We start from the raw sequence: 18,435 nt of genomic DNA, 5'->3' as shown, positions 1-18,435 counted from the left end.
TTAAATTTTTATCAATGGCTGAACAATAAGACAACCTATTGCAACCCTTTAACATTTAACTCACTCTCCCAAAGAACCTGGATAAAGTACCAATTTCCATCTACTATCTATAATAACTAAAGAGATTGTTGAGATTAAGATACCCCTCTAAGTTATCATTAACCCTAAGTAGTATAAGTAAATAAATAAGATTAAAATATTAACTTCTTAACCATTCTTATATTGACATACCGCCATGAGCTATATCCAGAAATGAAAACTCCATCCGAATGAAGAACGCATCCATGTAAGGAGCTTCAACATCATTACACACTTTCAAGCTCCAATTTCAACACAATCATATCCTTGGATTTAAGCTCGGCTTGGTCACACTTCACTTTAAAGTTGAGCATCTTTCTCCTCCTGTACAACACAAGGGCACAGGAGACAAAATGATTATGCCATTGTCAAACTTCAACTACCACTAACGTTACCACTATCCGCTACAACTACAGTATCCCATAGGTAACTTTACACTTTCACTTACTCCTACAAGCAACTTATTTACATCTTACTCCTGTCACAAATTGATAAACAACTACAAAACGCCTTATACAAGTTTGTATGTATAATAGCTTCACCTGTAAAAAGTTGCAGAAAAATTACCACATCACAGCATATATCAGCACAGCAGTTAATATATGTTAAAATAATAAATGATGATTAATGATTATCTTAGAGCACCATTATAAAAGTAACTCCGTAACAAAATCTAGTACACACTATAATAATAATAATAATAATAATAAGCAAACCAAACAGAAACCCAACTTAGAAGCAAATGATTGAACAACTCTACTCCTCAAAAATACGACTTATTTTAAATCCAGTAAAAAAGATATGGCAAACTACTAAGAATCAAGCAAGCCAACCATTCCAATCGCAATCACGATACCCATGAGGCCTAACCCACAACAGAATGATTGTTTCATAAGATCAAAATCTCTTTTTTCAACCCTGCCGAGCTGGACCACCTCCATAACCACCATACCCAGCTTGCGCAGCACCATAGTTCCCAGAAGCTTGTGATGGATCAGCCCTCCAGCCTGAGTTACCATAACCATTGGCATCACCATAACCACCATAACTGCCGCCACCAGACTGCATATCTCCGCCAGGACCAACACCAGTACCAGAATTGCTATTTGGACCACTCCCAATACGGCCCCCAACAGCACCATACCCAGAAGGATTACCATAAGACCCATCACCATAACCGTAACCTTGATTCCCATACCCAGCAGCTCCGCTAGGAGATTGACCGGTAGGTCCTGTTGCTTGCGGATCACCACCAACGCCGCCAGCAGAACCACCCCACGGAGCATTTCCATAAGCTCCAGCACCACCATATCCAGACGACTGCTGACCATTCCATGCGTTTCGTGCAGCACCAGTCGGGCCAGCACCATAACCTGCACTCGGTACATTTGGATTTCCATAAGGTGCACTAGTTGGACCACCATACCCGGGGTTCGTACCACCATAGCCACCATAACCGTTGTAACCCATTCCATTATTTCCAGGACCATAGCCATATCCAGGATTACCATAAGGTGCATTTTGAGATTGCATGTACCTGTTTGAATCCATTCTACTCTCATAACCACCAGATGATCCACCGTAACCTTGATAGCCTCCACCGCCGCCCATGGAACGTCCGCCACCAAGATTGGCATCTTTGGGAAGAGCGCGCTTAACTTCTACTTGCTTACCATTCAAATCATGAAATGTCTTGTGTAAAACCCTATCAACCGCATCTTCAGAATCGAACGAAATAAATCCGAATCCACGAGGCCTATTAGTCTGCTGATCATACATTACTACTACATCAGTTACCTGTCCGTAAGCTTCAAAATACTGACGAAATCCTTCTTCACTCAGAGTAGGTGGTAAGCCCCCAACAAAAATTTTCTTTGTCCTCGTATCCCCACCGCCGCCACCGGCCGATGTTCTACCACCGGCGTTCGGGTTTCCAGCTTTCGATACCTGTTGTTCCTCTCTTGATAGGGCTCTCTTAGCCTCAACCTGCAAGAAACAGTCAAAAGCAACATGAACATCATTTTATTTTACTAGAATTTCATCTAAATTGATGCAGTAATTGAAGAATTAGGGTTAGAGAGAGAAGTAGGGTACCGTTCGGCCATCAATGGTGTGTTTATCTTGAAGAACAGCGTCGAGTACAGAGGGATCTGAGAAAACGACAAAACCAAAACCACGTGGCTTGCCGGTGATCTTATCTCTCATAATGACGGTCTGAAGAATGTCTCCATAGTTACCGAAATACTCTTTGAGCTTCTCTTCTGACGTCTCCCATGAAATTCCTCCGATAAATAGCTTTCCCTGATCTGAATCCATTGATTTATAATCTATCGAGCTATTATTAATATATACTAATTCTTTCTATTCTAATTGAATCAATAAGAATAAATATATATGTATAGGGTGTCCGATAGTTAGGGTTTGGAACTCTGTGGTTTTTTCTCTCCAGAATTCGTAGAAAGAGAGAGAAGGGGATTGTATGTGTGTGGCGGGGGCGATGATGGGGGTGAGGATAGGTCAACGACGATGAGAGGCACAAGAAGAAGCGAGTTAACAAAAGTGTATTGGTAGATGCTATTCTCTTTTAACGGTCCCGATTTAATTTCCACTTTTTCTTTCCCTTTCTCAGATTTTTGCTTCGATCTCGTTCTTTTTCTTTTACATTTTTACCCCCTCTTTTTGTTTCCTTAGCTAAAAAATGCATCAACTATAAAATGCATTAACTATGAATAGGGCTGTGCATGGTCCATACCCGGACCGAACCAGACGATACCCGGACCGGACCGAAACCCAAATTTTTATGAAAATAAGAACCGAGGACCGGACCATTTCTACATGGTTCGGTTCGGTCCGATTCTTGCTTCGGTCCAAATGGTCCGGGTAAATACCCGGCCCATTCATATTTTTTGGAAAAACTAATATATATTCTTTCATTCCAAAATTTAGAAATGTACATCACATAACTATCAATCTATAATACGTTTAACATAAAAAAACTTAATCAAATTAATCAAAATTCATTATTAAAGTAGTAACCATAACTTTAGATGATAGAAATGCATGATGTTATCATGTTTACGGTAAGAAAACACTAATCTAACTTTCAAATAGTAAGCAAATTTGTAACGACCCTGAAAATTTCAACGCTTATTTATTAATAATAATTATTATTAATACATGTGATTAAACGAATGTATGTAATTACATTTACATGTTGCCATGATTGCCCGTACTTGACTTTTAAATGCCCGGAACGTCTTTGTGACACACAAAACTTCACGAATAATATTTTTGGGATATTATTTACATTCATGATTATTTATTATTAATCATTTTAATTAACCAAGGTTAGTGGTTAATTACTTGGGCTTTATCTATTTAATTGCATCTTTATTTAAACTTGCGCCTTTAATTAATAGACTTGGACTAGTAAGCCCACCCTACAATTTATATGGACTTGTAAGCCCATTTCTTAAGCTAGTATTATATTAAGGTTGAGGACTTCGGACCGTTTACTTGCACACCTTTACTTGCACACCTTGACTTAGGTTGAGGACTTCGGACCGTTTACTTGCACACCTTTCCCGACTACTACTTTACCGCTACTACATATCATTGTGAGTTATAGCATTCCCTTTTTACTTTAACTTATTTCGGAAACTGAGAATACATGCGGATTTTATGTTTTACATACCAGGCATGACTACTTAAACTTTATATATGTGTGGGTTATATAACGGCAGAAACATTCCCTTTAGCTCGGTAACGTTTAATCATTGGTTTTTGAACCGTGAACGCGAATCTTAGATATGGATCCATAGGGTTTGACATCCCCACTCGGGCTAGTCGCGCTAGCATTTAACGAGTGTTTAATACTTCGAGGTTATACGCACTTGCCAAGTGCACTTTCAGGGGGTACGTAAACGTTAAGTTAGTTACCGGGTGCCCACGGTTAAGCATATACTTTTACATACTTTTGAAACGCTCGTTGTAGCACTGAAATCTCGTGGCCTACTTACATTACTGTTATACTTAAACTATAGCTCACCAACCTTTGTTTTGACGTTTTTAAGCATGTATTTCTCAGGTGCTTGAAGTTGCTTCCGCTGTCATACTTGTTTTGCCATAGACACCCTGCTGCTTAGAGATGTCCGGCATAAACTACTTTATCTTTGCATTCAAACTATTAGTACTTTTGAACTATTATTGTAACGACCATTTGGGGTCACGTACACTTATGATTTGCTTCTACTTAGCGAATCATGCTTTTGAATTGTAAAACTTTCGATGTTGGTTTAGACATCACTTTAGTTAATGAATGCAAACTCTTTTTGAAAACGCATATAGTACTTAACCTTGTAATGATCCTGTTGTTGATGGTCCGTACATGATGATTTAGTACGGGGCGTCACAAAATTCGGCAAGAATACGATGTTATATTATCTACAAAGACCAACTTGTTTATGCATTCATCGATAAGTTTATTATATAGCAACTTTAGTATATAGCAAACGTCCACAATTGTTTATAAAATACTTTTCATAGTTATCTTTTTTGTTTGTAAATGTAGATAATGAATGTAATATGGTTTGTATGATGCCGAACACGAATATTATTCTTCAAATCACCAAAGAATATATCACATATATATACATCATCCGGTTCGGTCCAAAACCATGGTTTTTTCGGGTTTGGCCCGGACCGGACCGAAACCCGAAAAAATGGAAAACTGTGGACCAAGGACCAGACCAAATAACTTCGGGTATTTCGGTTTTGGTTCGGTTCCTCCTCGGTTCTCGGTTTTTTTCGGTTCTACCCGGACCATGCACACCCCTAACTATGAACGTTCATTCACGGAGTGTTTAGAGGAGCTTATTTTGTTATTTTTAAATTTCTGCGAAAAAGACTACAACATTATAACGTTGCTCATCGGAATACATAATCCAATAGATGAAGCCCTAAAAAATCGTAGAAAAGAAAACATCCAAGCTCAACCGAGAACAGAACCAAAACGAGTGATAACGACCAACTACAACATGTACCAAACAAACAAAAACCAACACAAGTACACAACCTACTTAATGGTACCTATATAACAATCGCCGAAATAAGAGGCCCAATCGTAACGCCGGCGAAATATTAAACACTATCTTTGAGACTTTTCACGCCTCACTGCGGCACTTAGGACGTGTCGTGACTTCGCGTATCCCAACCATAGTTAACGTCGTCTCACCTCTCCAGATCCACAATTGTGGGATTATCATTTTTATATCAAAGATAACAACAATATTCCAAAACATATACTAATTTTAACGCCCCAAAGAAATTGATTCCATCTTTAACACCTACAACAAGTCAACTGTTTCACTTCAGGGATCACTAGGATTATAAGTTAAAAGTCATCAGTTTTTACATGGATAGCTGTCCAATGTGTGTGCACCGGCTCGACATCTATACCAAATGACGGAAACATGAAGATCCTAAAAATCTATAAAAACATGTAAATCGGACTCCAGGGGAATACCACATTGCTGTTTCGATATCGCGAAAGTACACATCAACTCCACAACATCAGAATTGAACTTTGGTCAACCTTCACCTGATACTAGTGACTCCATTCATTAGCCTTATCCCCTTTAGGTACGTCTTCAAAACGGATATTTATTCGTAATTCTTGTATTTAAAAGAACAAGGACCCTCCTTAAGTTCAATATCATCTGCTAATAATCTTACCATTTTTCCCAATCAGTACCGGTTTAAAAGATCATGGACCTGTATAATCTGCTCATCATAGATTATACTGCCTCCATTTGAAATTGAATCAAGGATTAAATATTTCCCCCTTCGATATCCTTGCAGATTATAATCACAACAACACAAGGTATTAACTGCCAAACATAACATGTTTACACTAACATATGAAATGAGATTTGGATGAACTTTACTAAACCTTTACTGTATAAAATCAATCATCTAAATGACATTTGCTACAAGGAATAAAATAAGCATTAAAGCAATGGCTTAACAATTGTGTCTCACTAAATTTTTTCAAGGAAGATAAAACCAAAATCACATTATTATAGTACAAACACAGTAGGTCATTCCATGTCAAGCGCAGGAAGAGGTCGCATTAGCATGCGGTTAGACTCTAGTTGTGCAGGATCACTTGAACTCGCCTTATTAAAACGACCCACTAATCCCAATAATACAAAGCAGATTATCAGTACCAAAATCGAATGTCCGACAAATAACAAATTCATTAATGCCATACCCCTCAATTTATCTTCTTCGAGATCGCATTTAACATCAGTATTTCCTTGTGCAGGAGTAATCACAACTTGACCACACCCTTTAAACGCAAACGCGTCCGTATACAGTGACAATCCAACTTGCAACACCCAAGTACCCTTTAAAACAAGCCCAGCAGACAACAAAAAATCAGCAAAAAACGCACACGGTGTGATAGAAAGAAAGAAACAAGATGCAGCACAAACAAGAGCCAACCCACCTAAAAAGGAATAGTGAAATTGAGCAAGACCAAAAAGGCCTTTCCCATTCATGAGATACTCGACAAGAAACGCAACACCAGCGAAAACAAAAATGAAATGATCAGGCATTGAAATGGGATCAAAAAAGTGTTTGATGCCGATTAAAATAAGGAGTAGCCAGAAGAGGAAAAGTACTAAAGATTGCTGCAAGAAGGAGAATTTATAAGTGGGGTGACCTGAAAATGCAAGAAACAAGAAGAAATGGGCGAAAGAAGCTATGGGAAGAGCAATAATGAATATAAAAAAGTCAACGTTTTTCCAAGACCAAACGGTGGGATACGAGGAAAAATACCATATTTTGGATCGAAAGAGGGATGGGTTGTTGTTGTTGAGATAGATAGAAGAAGATGATAGAAGACGACGAACGCCGAGAGGAAACAGGAACATGAATGAGGTGAAATGGGTTCCTAATGAGGACGCCATTTTTGATTCTTATTATCAATTCAGTTCTTCCTCTGCCTTCTCTATTCTTGATCTGTAGACGATGGTGATTGAGATTTGAGATCGTTGTTGTTTGACCAATTTTTGTATAGATTATAGAGAGATCAAAGAGAAGAGAGATCTTCGTAGGCAGTTTGATGACGGACGTGATTGAAACTGCTATCTATTTCAGAATATTATGAATTGTGAAATAAAAATTTATGGATATGGATATATTGATTGATCGATCATAATTGCCAACAAGAATCTGGTCTGCACTTATCAAAATATTCAAAATTAACAATTGTTTAGCCACTTTAAGTTTCTGGTTCATCTAATCACCAGTCCATTTTCAATATTTATATATTTAATTAGGATTTAGGATAGTTATATAATCCATTTCAATATATATTTTCACCTGCCTTTTTTTCTCAAATTTTAGTGTATTTTGGTGTATTTTAGATTTTCTAGAATTCTCACATTAAAAAAGTTCTCATTTTATCCCTCTACTATATATATATATATATATATATATATATATATATATATATATATATATATATATATAAGGGCAGGATCAATGGGGAAGTAACCAATCGGGAAGAAGCGGGGGAAAGCAAAAAAAAAAAAATTTCGTTTTTTTTTATTTTTTTTTTCTGGCATCAAGATCACACGAAAATATGAACATTTAGAAGAGACACTTCATGATGAATGTTATTATTTAGGCGGAAAAACGATCGACAAAAATAACATTCAAGATAATATTGTTCGTGAAGAACATGAACGTTTTTTTTTCTTCATGTTTTGTGAAGTAAAATTTAGCCCGATTTAGAGTTTAGGGTTTAGGGTTTAGGGTTTGGTGTTTTGGGTTTATGGAATAAACCCAAAACACCAAACCCTAAACCCTAAACCCTAAACCCTAAATTCTAAACCGTCCGTGTTAAAAACTCAATCTAAATCCTAAATCTAAACCCTAAATCTAAACCCTAAACCCAAAATTTCTAAACCCTATAAACGCTAATATCTAAACCCTAATATCTAAACCCCAATAGCTAAAACCTCAAAATACGCTCGAAAAACACGATAATTGTTATATATTACTTCTTCGAGCGTTTTCCCGCCAAAATAAAAACATTTATCACAAAGTGTCTCTACTAAATGTTCATATTTTCATCTCATCTATAATGTTCGTGAACAAAGTTTTTTTCAAAAAACGAAAAAAAAAAAAGTTTTTGCTTCCCCCCGAATGGTTACTTCCCTCTTGATCCTATCACTATATATATATATATATATATATATATATATATATATATATATATATATATATATATATATATATATATATATATATATATATATATATATATATATATATATATATATATATATATATAGTAAAAAGTTCAAACGAGAACTACAAAAAAGGCGAGAACTGTGAGACCTTTTAATTTACATATATTTTCACATACTCATAAATTGAATCACCCATAAATGTTAATGGAGAGTAAAAATGAACATAAAATAGTTTGAAAAAACTTATATTTTACCTATATCATCAAATATATAGTTGCTCGTTCACATGTGCATATTTGTTTGTGAACAAGTGGACATATTCATATAATTAACAAATTAACATGTAATTTGTGGTAATGAACATATGTTTGTTAATGATATGAACATTAATTAACATTTGCATGTAATTTGTTGCATTTAAATGCATAAAAACTTTGAAATTCAAAAGTTCTAGCAGTTCTCGCCGTTTTTGTGGTTCTCGTTTGAACCTGCCCCCATATATATATATATATATATATATATATATATATATATATATATATATATATATATATATATATATATATATATATATATATATATATATATATATATATATATATGTGTGTGTGTGTGTGTGTGTGTGTGTGTGTGTGTGTGTGTGTTTGCCTAGGGGATCGCAATGGTTACCGGATCCGGTGAATATCTATTCGATCTATATTCATGATGGATATGGATAATCTAAGTGAATATGAATACGGATATGGATAAATCTAAATAGATATGGATGAAAAGTTTCATCCATGGATATACCCATTTACACTCGAAATACGATAAATAAATATAGATATGTGCAAAAATCTTTACTACTACTACTACTACTATAAATTGAAAAAAAAAAAAAACTCTCTCTCCACAAGGCGATTGGGCGGGAAAAACGGTTACAGCGTTCTCCAATTAGATCTAGATTCCGGCGAGTTTTTCTAATCATTTCCTCTTGCAGATCTCTCATGTTTAACAAAAATTGAAGATTTAGCTATGATACATCGGTGAAGTTCATCCGGTGTAACTAGAATGACTGAAGCTCGTAGGGTTTCGCAACGTGAGACGAAGATAACTGAAACGCTGGAGGATCATGATTTGAACAAACGTAAGATCGACATTAAAAACACAGCTGAATCAATTCCAAGGGCTAATGTTGGTTCAATTGATACTGAAAATGAGGGTAATGTTTTGAATAAGAACAAGCCAATCAATAAGGAGGCTAATTCTCCAGTTACTTTAGGTAATGATACCTCTGTTTTGAATATGAATAATTCTGGTAGCAGTAGTGTGAATTCCAAAGTGGATAGCATGTTGAATGAAAATGTGTCTAATACTCCTATTGTTAAGAGTCATGTATCATATGTTGATGTTGTTGTTACGGATACTACTAACAATATTAGGAATGTAGAGTTTATTCCTACGACTATTGATGTTGATGGCAATGAGTTTGTTATCTTTGATGAAGATCTTGTAATGGAAGGTAGCAAAAAATGGCAGCTTACTGCTTGTGGTTACCTTGTTGGTTGTAATATGGCTTATGAAACCATAAGCTATAGTTTGAAAAGAATGTGGAATAAGTTTGGTTTAAAGGATATTATAATAGATAGAGAGCAGGTCTGTTACTTTAAGTTTGACAATGAAGATGGTATGAATAAGGCAATAGATCAAATTCCTTGGATGGTTAATGGCAAACCTTTGGTGGTTCACAAATGGAGTCCAGACATGCTTGTAGAAAAATGGATCCATGTAAGCTACCTGTTTGGGTTAAATTGTCAAGTGTACCTCTTGAGGCTTGGAGTAATAAGGGAATTAGCACCTTAGCTAGCAGGATAGGGAAACCTTTAGTGATGGATAGTACTACAATGTGCGAATAGGGGACTGATAAGGCAGGTTATGCTAGGATCTTAGTTGAAATTGAAGCTGCTAAGGGTTTCTTGGAGAAGACTGATGTGAACTACAAAGATAAAGTGTAGGCTGTCAAATTGGTTAAACAAGTGAAAGTGGAATATACCTGGAAACCAAATTTGTGTAAGCATTGTGTGGTGTTTGGGCACAATCACGATGAATGTAAAGTAAGACCACAAACTGAGTAGGAATTGGTAAAGAATAGCTTAAAGACTGGTGTAGATGAGGAAGGATTTGAAAAAGTTAGAACTAAAAGAAATATAAGAGTACCTATAATAAGAAGGCTGTAAATCAATAACAGAACAAGAAAGTACCATTGAACAAATAGAAGCTTAATGAGCAGATTGCCAAAGAATTCAATAAAAGTGTTAATAAGTATGCAGTCTTGTCTGACAATGAGGATGAATTTACTGACCCTTTAGTAGACCCAAGATTGACTGTTGACAAGTTTCTTAAAGAATTGAAGAAATCATCTGATGCAGAAATAAAAAAATGGTGTTATGATATGGTAAAGTACTTTCAGTTGAAATGGGATCAATTAAAGGGCAAGAATGTTAATGAGATGGGTATGAATTTAGTTGATGAAGAGGATGTTATTGTTGATGAAGTTTTGAATCATATTGGCGATAATGATTTAGGTAGGGGTGACCCTAATGTATTACAGTGAAGACTGGTTATTTGCAATCTAAGTTTTTCAAATGGAAGTAAAAATTGCAAGTTGGAATATTAGAGGTATGAGTACTGAGAATAAACAAAAAGAATTGAAAAAGTTTATACATGAAGAAAAATTGTGTGTATGTGTTGTGTTGGAAACACATCTTAAGGTGAAAAGTATTGATAAAGTGTTGGAACCAAATTCTTTTACCCGAGTCATCTCCAACTGTACGGATGTAGTAATACCAATGACTCCCACAAGATAATCATGTTCATCTTCTCTGGTCAATTGCAACAAAGTTGCCGTTGGAGGTGATCTAATCGAAGTCTCGAAATCTATAGTGCTTCCGAATCGACCAACTAGTTTAGTGACTTCAATGCTCCCATTAAAACTCGATTCCCCACTAGTTCCAATTCTTCCCAAGCTCCCACTCAATCAAGATCCCTCAACAAAATCAAAAAGTTTAAGCATGCTAGGATTTTCAACACCTAACCTCCCACTTAGCCTTTCCCCAATAGGAGTCTCAACTATATACATGGTTCTCCTCTTAACCCCGCAAGCAATGGTCTAAACGCCTTAAGATACTATCCACTTTTGATCTCTAAACAGAACATGACATCTTACATCATCTATCTGCCTAATTGAGATCAACATTTTCGTGAGCTTGGGAATAAACCTCATGTTCCTCAAGATCCAGATATAATCTAAGTGTTTTATATAAAGACCACTAAAACCTGCAACATCAAGTAATTATCTGTATGAAATTCTAACTCTACTAGAATACCACCTGAAATTAAACATTTCGTTCATATATGGGGATGCATGATATGAGGCACCCAAATCCATATCCCAAGATTCGTCAAGTAACTCCTCATGGCATATCAAAGCATCTTCAATTACCGGCAATATATTCTCACCCACCTTCAAACCCGGGTCTTCGATCTAAAGTTACCGACTTGCTTACAATTTACAACAAAAAACGTTTCTCACATGTGATGGATCTGATCTTGTCCTGCTTCTACTTCTGTCCCTACGTCTGCCTGCTGCATTTAAAAGAGAACCAGAATTTTAGTCGAATCTTTCCTCCCAATTCCCTCACTGGGAAATAAATCTTGGATCCCTTTAAAGGTTAACTTAGTAGTTCCAGATGAACCATTAACTGTTTTAATCGTCCCAAACCAACTCTCGGGCAACAAAGACAAAAGAAACAAAGCTTGCAACTCATCCTCAAATTTAACCCCAACTTATTTCAACCGATTCAAAAACATGATCTGCTGCAAAAGCATCCTTCCTTCATTCTCGTGTTAACTAGCTGCCCGATCAAGAAGACTTTATTTAAAGCCGAGGGCTTCTTATACATGTTGGATAGTACAGACAACACTCCTTCAGTCGTGGTTTTACCCACAATGTTGTAGGCGACATTCTTGGCTAGAGAAAGCCGGACTACACCAAGTGCCTTTATATCCAAGAGATCACAATGCTCTTACTTCATATCTACCGGTTTAATATTAGTGATTAGGGATGGCAATGGATCAGATATGAATCGGATGATTCTGTAACCATATACATATCCATTTACTTTTTGTTCATTCATATCCACATCCATATTCATTTAATTTCAGTTCATCTTGTAGCGACCCGACAAAATCGTCATTGACGGCGCCGTCTACTTAGGTCCCGTTACGTGATCATAAGTCTTTAAAATGATGTTTGACCAAAATATGTCGCATTCATTTCAAATGTAAAAGTTTTTCAAGTTTACAAAGGTAGTTCCACGACTAGTTACATTACAATGTTTAACGTACAAATGAAACCTATGCGACACAATTTTGAAAGTAAGCCAAAAGATGCTCCATGTATGCATATATACTCGACATCAAAGCAAGTATCAAAAAGAGTGCGGAAGTATGTATCACATAGCGTTTAAGGACCTGAGAAAACATATAGAAAACTGTCAACGAAAAACGTTGGTGAAATCATAGGTGTATTAGTAACGTTGTTTTTGAACCACAAGATTTAATATAGTTGATTATCCAAATCGTTTGTATTTCAAAAGTATGTTCGCGAGCACCCAATTATCAAGACTTCACTGTTTTATACCCTGTTACGTAGTGTTAGAACATACACTATACTCGAAAATATATTTCATCCGCTAACGGTAGCGAACCGTCCGAATGAGGGCTCGTCAAGCCCAATGTGATCACATAACATAAGTTCACGTTTACACCCTGCAAGTGTAACTAATGATAATTAAATTGAGACTTTTTGTTCAAACTCGCTGTGGAATGTTTGTTTTCGTACTTGTGTTCAAAGCATAAAAGTATGATACGTATATGTTTCTCATCCCATAGTTTAAAAGTAAAAGTTGTTGAAAAGGTGGGACTATGATCTCACCTTAGTTACACGAATAGTAAATTGTACTTCACATGGTAACGTGTGCAAGAACGAATGCTAGTCTTGACCTAAACATATAGGTTCATATCAATATCGGTAAACACGGCTGGTCAAAGTGTTCAATTAGTCCTATGGCTCATTACGACTCGATTATAAAGCATGTGAATCATATATGCAAGAAGATTAGAACGGTTTAAACAAGTATTGGTTAAGTTTGAACAAAAGTCAACTTTGGTCAAGTCAAAGTCAACGAAAAAGTCAACACGTTCGGGTCGGGTCCCGAACTATTTTTTTGAGGATTTTAATCATATATAAGCATGTTAGAACAAGTTACATGTGAATCGGAGGTGCGTAGCATAGCAAACATTTTTCAAAAAAGTGTCATGGTGAAAAGATTCTGAACACGCCTATTGTATCGCCGCGACATAGGATGGCCGCGCTGCGGCAATCAACGTGAGCTGGTGCCTGGTCAGTTTCAATTGTCCAAGTCCCAAACCAAATTTCATTTAAACAAAAAATACAAACCGTAAACTCTTACGACACGTATCTTATATCGTTGGAAAGGTAATTTGACAAGGAACACAACTAAACACGTTTCATCAATCAAAAACATCATTTGCAATAATCAAATTTCCAAATTAAATGATCAATTAATGCTCATCATTAATGCTTCAATTTCATAAATGCACAATTATGATTCGAGAATTAAATGCACACATATGATACGCCGTTTCGTAGATAATTACGCATACAATGCAACTAAACACTTGCAAACAACATTGCAAAGCATTCAATGCATCAAAAATTCATTTTTCTTCTATCAAACGCTAACTCAATATCACAAAATCAATAATCATGTTAATGAAGCATTCTTGATCAACCTACACATCAAATTGAAGCTAGTGATGCTATTAACACATTTAATAGATACACTTCTAACATCTAACAACATTTAGTCACCCAAAACCCAAGATTAAACACACTCATGTGACAAGTTCATGCTAGTTACTCAAAACAACGAAATCGAACATACAAATCATATATTCATGTTAGACTTGAGCTATAGACACTAATTAACACTTTTGTAAGTTAAAAACATCAAGAACAAAGAATCTAGTGATTTTAGAAAGTTACCCAAACTTGATGAAATCGGTATGGAATCGAAGAGGAAGTTGCAAGGATTTCAAATATGTAATTTGTTTTGCAAAACACTTGCTAGATTGGATTTAGATGATGATTCTTTGTTTGAAAGTTGAGAGAAAAGTTGAAGTAGTAAAAGAGAGAAAGAGGAGAAATGAATGGAGGAGAAGGCTTGTTGACTAGTTGAACTAGTCAAGTCTTTTGCCTCTTGACAAGTTTAGTCCCTCAAGTTCAACAGCGGGTGCGTGAATTACCTAAACAAAATATTTTAAAACGCGTATTAACAGAAGATGTTATAATTATACAATGGACTTTAAAATAGTTAAACAGAAAGTAAACGAAAAAAGGCGGGATGTTACATTACCTACTCCTTAAAAGAAATTTCGTCCCGAAATTTAAGTAGGCGTAGTAGTCGTTGTTTCTTCCTCGAGATCTTGCGTTTCCAAATCCGCGAATAAATGAGGATACTTTATTTGCATTTGGTCTTGTCTTTCACAAGTAAACTCGGGTCCCCTTTTGGCATTACAACGGACCTTAACGATCGGGATTCGGCTTTGTTTTAGCGTCTTGACGGAGGTGTCCACAATTTCAACCGGTTCTTCCACAAAGTGGAGTTGGTCATCAATAGTAAGTTCCTCGAGAGGGATGACGATTTCGGGTTCGGCAAAACACTTTTTCAAGTTTGACACATGGAAAGTAGGATGAACGGAGCTCAATTGAGGCGGAAGGTCTAAACGATAAGCAACGGTTCCAACACGCTCCAAGATTTCGAAAGGACCAATATACCGCGGATTTAGCTTCTCGCATTTCCCGAAACGGATTACACCTTTCCAAGGTGTGACTTTTAACATTACGCGGTCACCGAATTGAAATTCGAGGTCGTTGCGTCTTTTGTCGGTATAGCTCTTTTGACGACTTCGGGCCGTCCTAAGCCTATCTCGGATTTGAACGATCTTCTCGGTTGTTTCATGAATGAGTTCGGGTCTGGTGATTTGTGTGTCGCCTACTTCGGCCCAACAAAGAGGAGAACGACATTTTCGGCCATATAATGCTTCGAATGGTGCGGCGTTAATACTCGCGTGATAACTATTGTTGTAGGAGAATTCGGCGAGAGGCAAGTGCTTGTCCCAAGCTTTTCCGAAATCGATAACGCAAGCTCGTAGCATGTCTTCCAAGGTTTGAATTATGCGTTCGCTTTGTTCGTCGGTTTGTGAATGATATGCGGTGCTCATGTCTAAACGCGTTCCCAACACTTCTTGTAAAGTACGCCAAAATCTAGAAACAAAACGGCCATCTCGATCGAAAATAATCGATAAGGGTACACCGTGACGGGTGACGATCTCTTTAATGTAAAGTTGTGCAAGTTTCTCCATTTTGTCGGTTTCCTTCATGGCTGGGAAGTGCGCGTATTTGGTGAGACGGTCAACAATAACCCAAATAGTATCATAACCGCCCATCGTCTTTGGTAGTTTGGTGATAAAGTCCATCGTTATCCTTTCCCACTTCCATTACGGGATTTCAGGTTGTTGAAGTAGTCCGGACGGTCTTTGATGTTCGGCTTTGACTTTGGAGCAAGTTAGGCATTTTCCAACATAAGTAGCGACGTCCCTTTTAATGTTCGGCCACCAATATTGTTCCTTGAGGTCGTGGTACATCTTATTGGCACCGGGGTAAATCAAATATCTTGACTTATGGGCTTCGTCTAAAATAAGGCTTCGTAGGTCCCCATAACTAGGTACCCAAATTCTTCCGGCGAAATATCGGAGTCCGGTTTCTTTAACTTTGAATCGAGAGGTGAGGATGTTCAAGTGTTCGAGAGAGATGTTTTCATCCTTGAGAACCTCGTCTTGGGCTACACGAATTTGACTATTAAGGTTAGTGTGAATGATGATGTTTAAAGCTCAGACACGAAGAGGCACCGCTCTTTCCTTTCGACTTAAGGCATCGGCTACTAATTTTGCCTTCCCGGGATGGTAACGAAGCTTAGAATCATAATCGTTTAAAGTTTCAATCCACCGGCGTTGTCTCATGTTTAGTTGCTTTTGGTCGAAGATGTGTTGGAGGCTTTTGTGATCGGTGAAGATAGTACTCTTGGTTCCATAAAGATAGTATCTCCACATTTTAAGTGCAAAGACAATGGCTCCGAGTTCGAGATCATGTGTCGTGTAGTTCCGTTCATGAATTTTTAGTTGTCGAGAGGCATAAGCAATGAATTTCTTGCGTTGCATCAATACACACCCAAAACCATGTTTCGAGGCATCGCAATATACAACAAAATCATCATTGCCTTCGGGAAGAGACAAGATAGGAGCGGTGGTTAGCTTTGTCTTCAAGACTTGAAACGCGGATTCTTGCTCGGTCGCCTAAATGAATTTCTTTCCCTAGTGAGTTAACGCGGTTAGAGGACGTGCAACCAAAGAGAAGTTTTCGATGAATCTACGATAGTACCCGGCGAGACCCAAGAATTGACGAATGTGAGTAGGAGTAGTAGGAGTTTCCTATTTGCTAATGGCTTCGATTTTTGATGGATCGACCTTAATACCTTGATCACTTACAACATGACCAAGAAATTGAACTTCCTTCAACCAAAATTCACACTTGGAGAATTTAGCATAGAGTCGTTCTTGTATCAAGAGTTCGAGCACGAGTCGAAGGTGTTGTTCGTGTTCTTCTTCGCTTTTAGAATAGACCAAGATGTCATTGATGAACACAATAACGAATTTATCGAGATACGGTTTGCACACGCGGTTCATAAAGTCCATGAACACCGCCGGTGCGTTAGTGAGACCAAATGGCATTACAAGAAATTCATAACTACCATAACGAGTCCGGAAAGCGGTTTTGGAGACATCTTCCCCCTTAACCCTTAATTGAAGATAACCCGAGCGGAGATCGATTTTCGAATATACACGATATCCTTGTAATTGATCAAAGAGGTCATCGATGCATGGAAGAGGATATCAGTTCTTAACCGTCAATTTGTTTAGTTCACGATAGTCGATACACATTCGTATGGATCCATCTTTCTTCTTAACGAATAAAATCAGAGCGCCCCATGGTGAATGGCTAGGTTGGATAAAACCACGGTCAAGTAGTTCTTGAATTTGACTTTGCAATTCTTGCATTTCAGATGGAGCAAGTCTATACGGTGCACGTGCTATGGGTGCGGCTCACGGAATAAGATCAATTTGGAATTCAACCGGGCGATGATGTGGAAGACCCGGCAATTCGTCTGAAAATACATCGGAAAAGTCACTAACAATTGGCACATCATCGATATGCTTCTCATCGGACTCGACTTTCTTAACGTGGGCAAGGATCGTAAAACAACCCTTACGGAGTAGTTTTCTAACTTTAAGGCACGAGACGAGGTTGAGTTCGGTGCAACTCTTATCGCCATAGACAATCAAGGGTTCACCGTTCTTGATAGGAATCCGGATTGCATTAAGATCGCAAATAATGTGAGATTTCGTTTTTGACTAACCAATTCATACCGATTATTACATCGAAGCTCCCTAGTTCCATGGGTATCAAGTCAATTTCAAACTCATTTCCCAAAATGTTTAACGTACACCCCCGGTAATATGTGTCGGCACTCAATAGGTTCACGTTGGCCACCTCAATGGCAAAAGTAGTATCTAGGGGGAGTGGTGGAGTGCTAAGAGTATGAACCAAAGTCTTGGATATAAAACATTTATCGGCACTCGAATCGAATAAGCAAGAAACATAAGATTTGTTGAGAAGAAACGTACCCATGACTAGTTCATTGTCATCTCGGGCCTCTTGGGCGTTAATGTTGAAAGCTCAGCCGCGTGTGTTGGTGTTGGCTTTCTTCTTCGGACATGCATTTCTAAAATGACCCGTTTAGCCACATTCAAAACAAGTACCCGGTTTTGGTGCATTGGGCCCCTTTTGAGCGACGGGAGCGGCACTTCTACAATCGTTGGCCACATGACCACTCCTTTGGCACCGGTGGCA

General features: G+C 37.4%; 2 protein-coding genes across 3 annotated transcripts; both read right to left on the bottom strand.

Moving 5' to 3' along the window:
- Positions 1-82: 82 nt before the first annotated feature.
- Positions 83-2,611, bottom strand: LOC139886550 (heterogeneous nuclear ribonucleoprotein 1-like). Of its 2 annotated transcripts, XR_011772512.1 has the most exons (3): positions 2,173-2,611; positions 912-2,064; positions 83-402 (listed from the first exon to the last, which is right to left on the bottom strand). XR_011772512.1 is itself a non-coding variant. In XM_071870392.1 (2 exons), exons 1-2 carry the CDS (start codon positions 2,392-2,394, stop codon positions 991-993), a joined length of 1,296 nt encoding a protein of 431 aa, XP_071726493.1. In that variant the 5' UTR covers positions 2,395-2,611; the 3' UTR covers positions 782-990. The 2 variants fall into 2 exon arrangements, 1 of the variants encoding a protein (XP_071726493.1); XM_071870392.1 differs by lacking the exon at positions 83-402 and having other exon boundaries at positions 782-2,064.
- Positions 2,612-6,176: 3,565 nt separating this feature from the next.
- On the bottom strand, positions 6,177-6,695 carry LOC139897528 (uncharacterized). The gene has a single exon (XM_071880229.1). It carries the CDS (start codon positions 6,693-6,695, stop codon positions 6,177-6,179), a length of 519 nt encoding a protein of 172 aa, XP_071736330.1.
- Between the last annotated feature and the right edge of the window lie 11,740 nt (positions 6,696-18,435).

This window comes from Rutidosis leptorrhynchoides, chromosome 1 (genome assembly GCF_046630445.1).
Source record: "Rutidosis leptorrhynchoides isolate AG116_Rl617_1_P2 chromosome 1, CSIRO_AGI_Rlap_v1, whole genome shotgun sequence".
Taxonomy (NCBI): Eukaryota; Viridiplantae; Streptophyta; class Magnoliopsida; order Asterales; family Asteraceae; genus Rutidosis; species Rutidosis leptorrhynchoides.
Note: the sequence above shows the minus strand (reverse complement) of the source record. Positions and strands in the feature narration are given on the sequence as shown.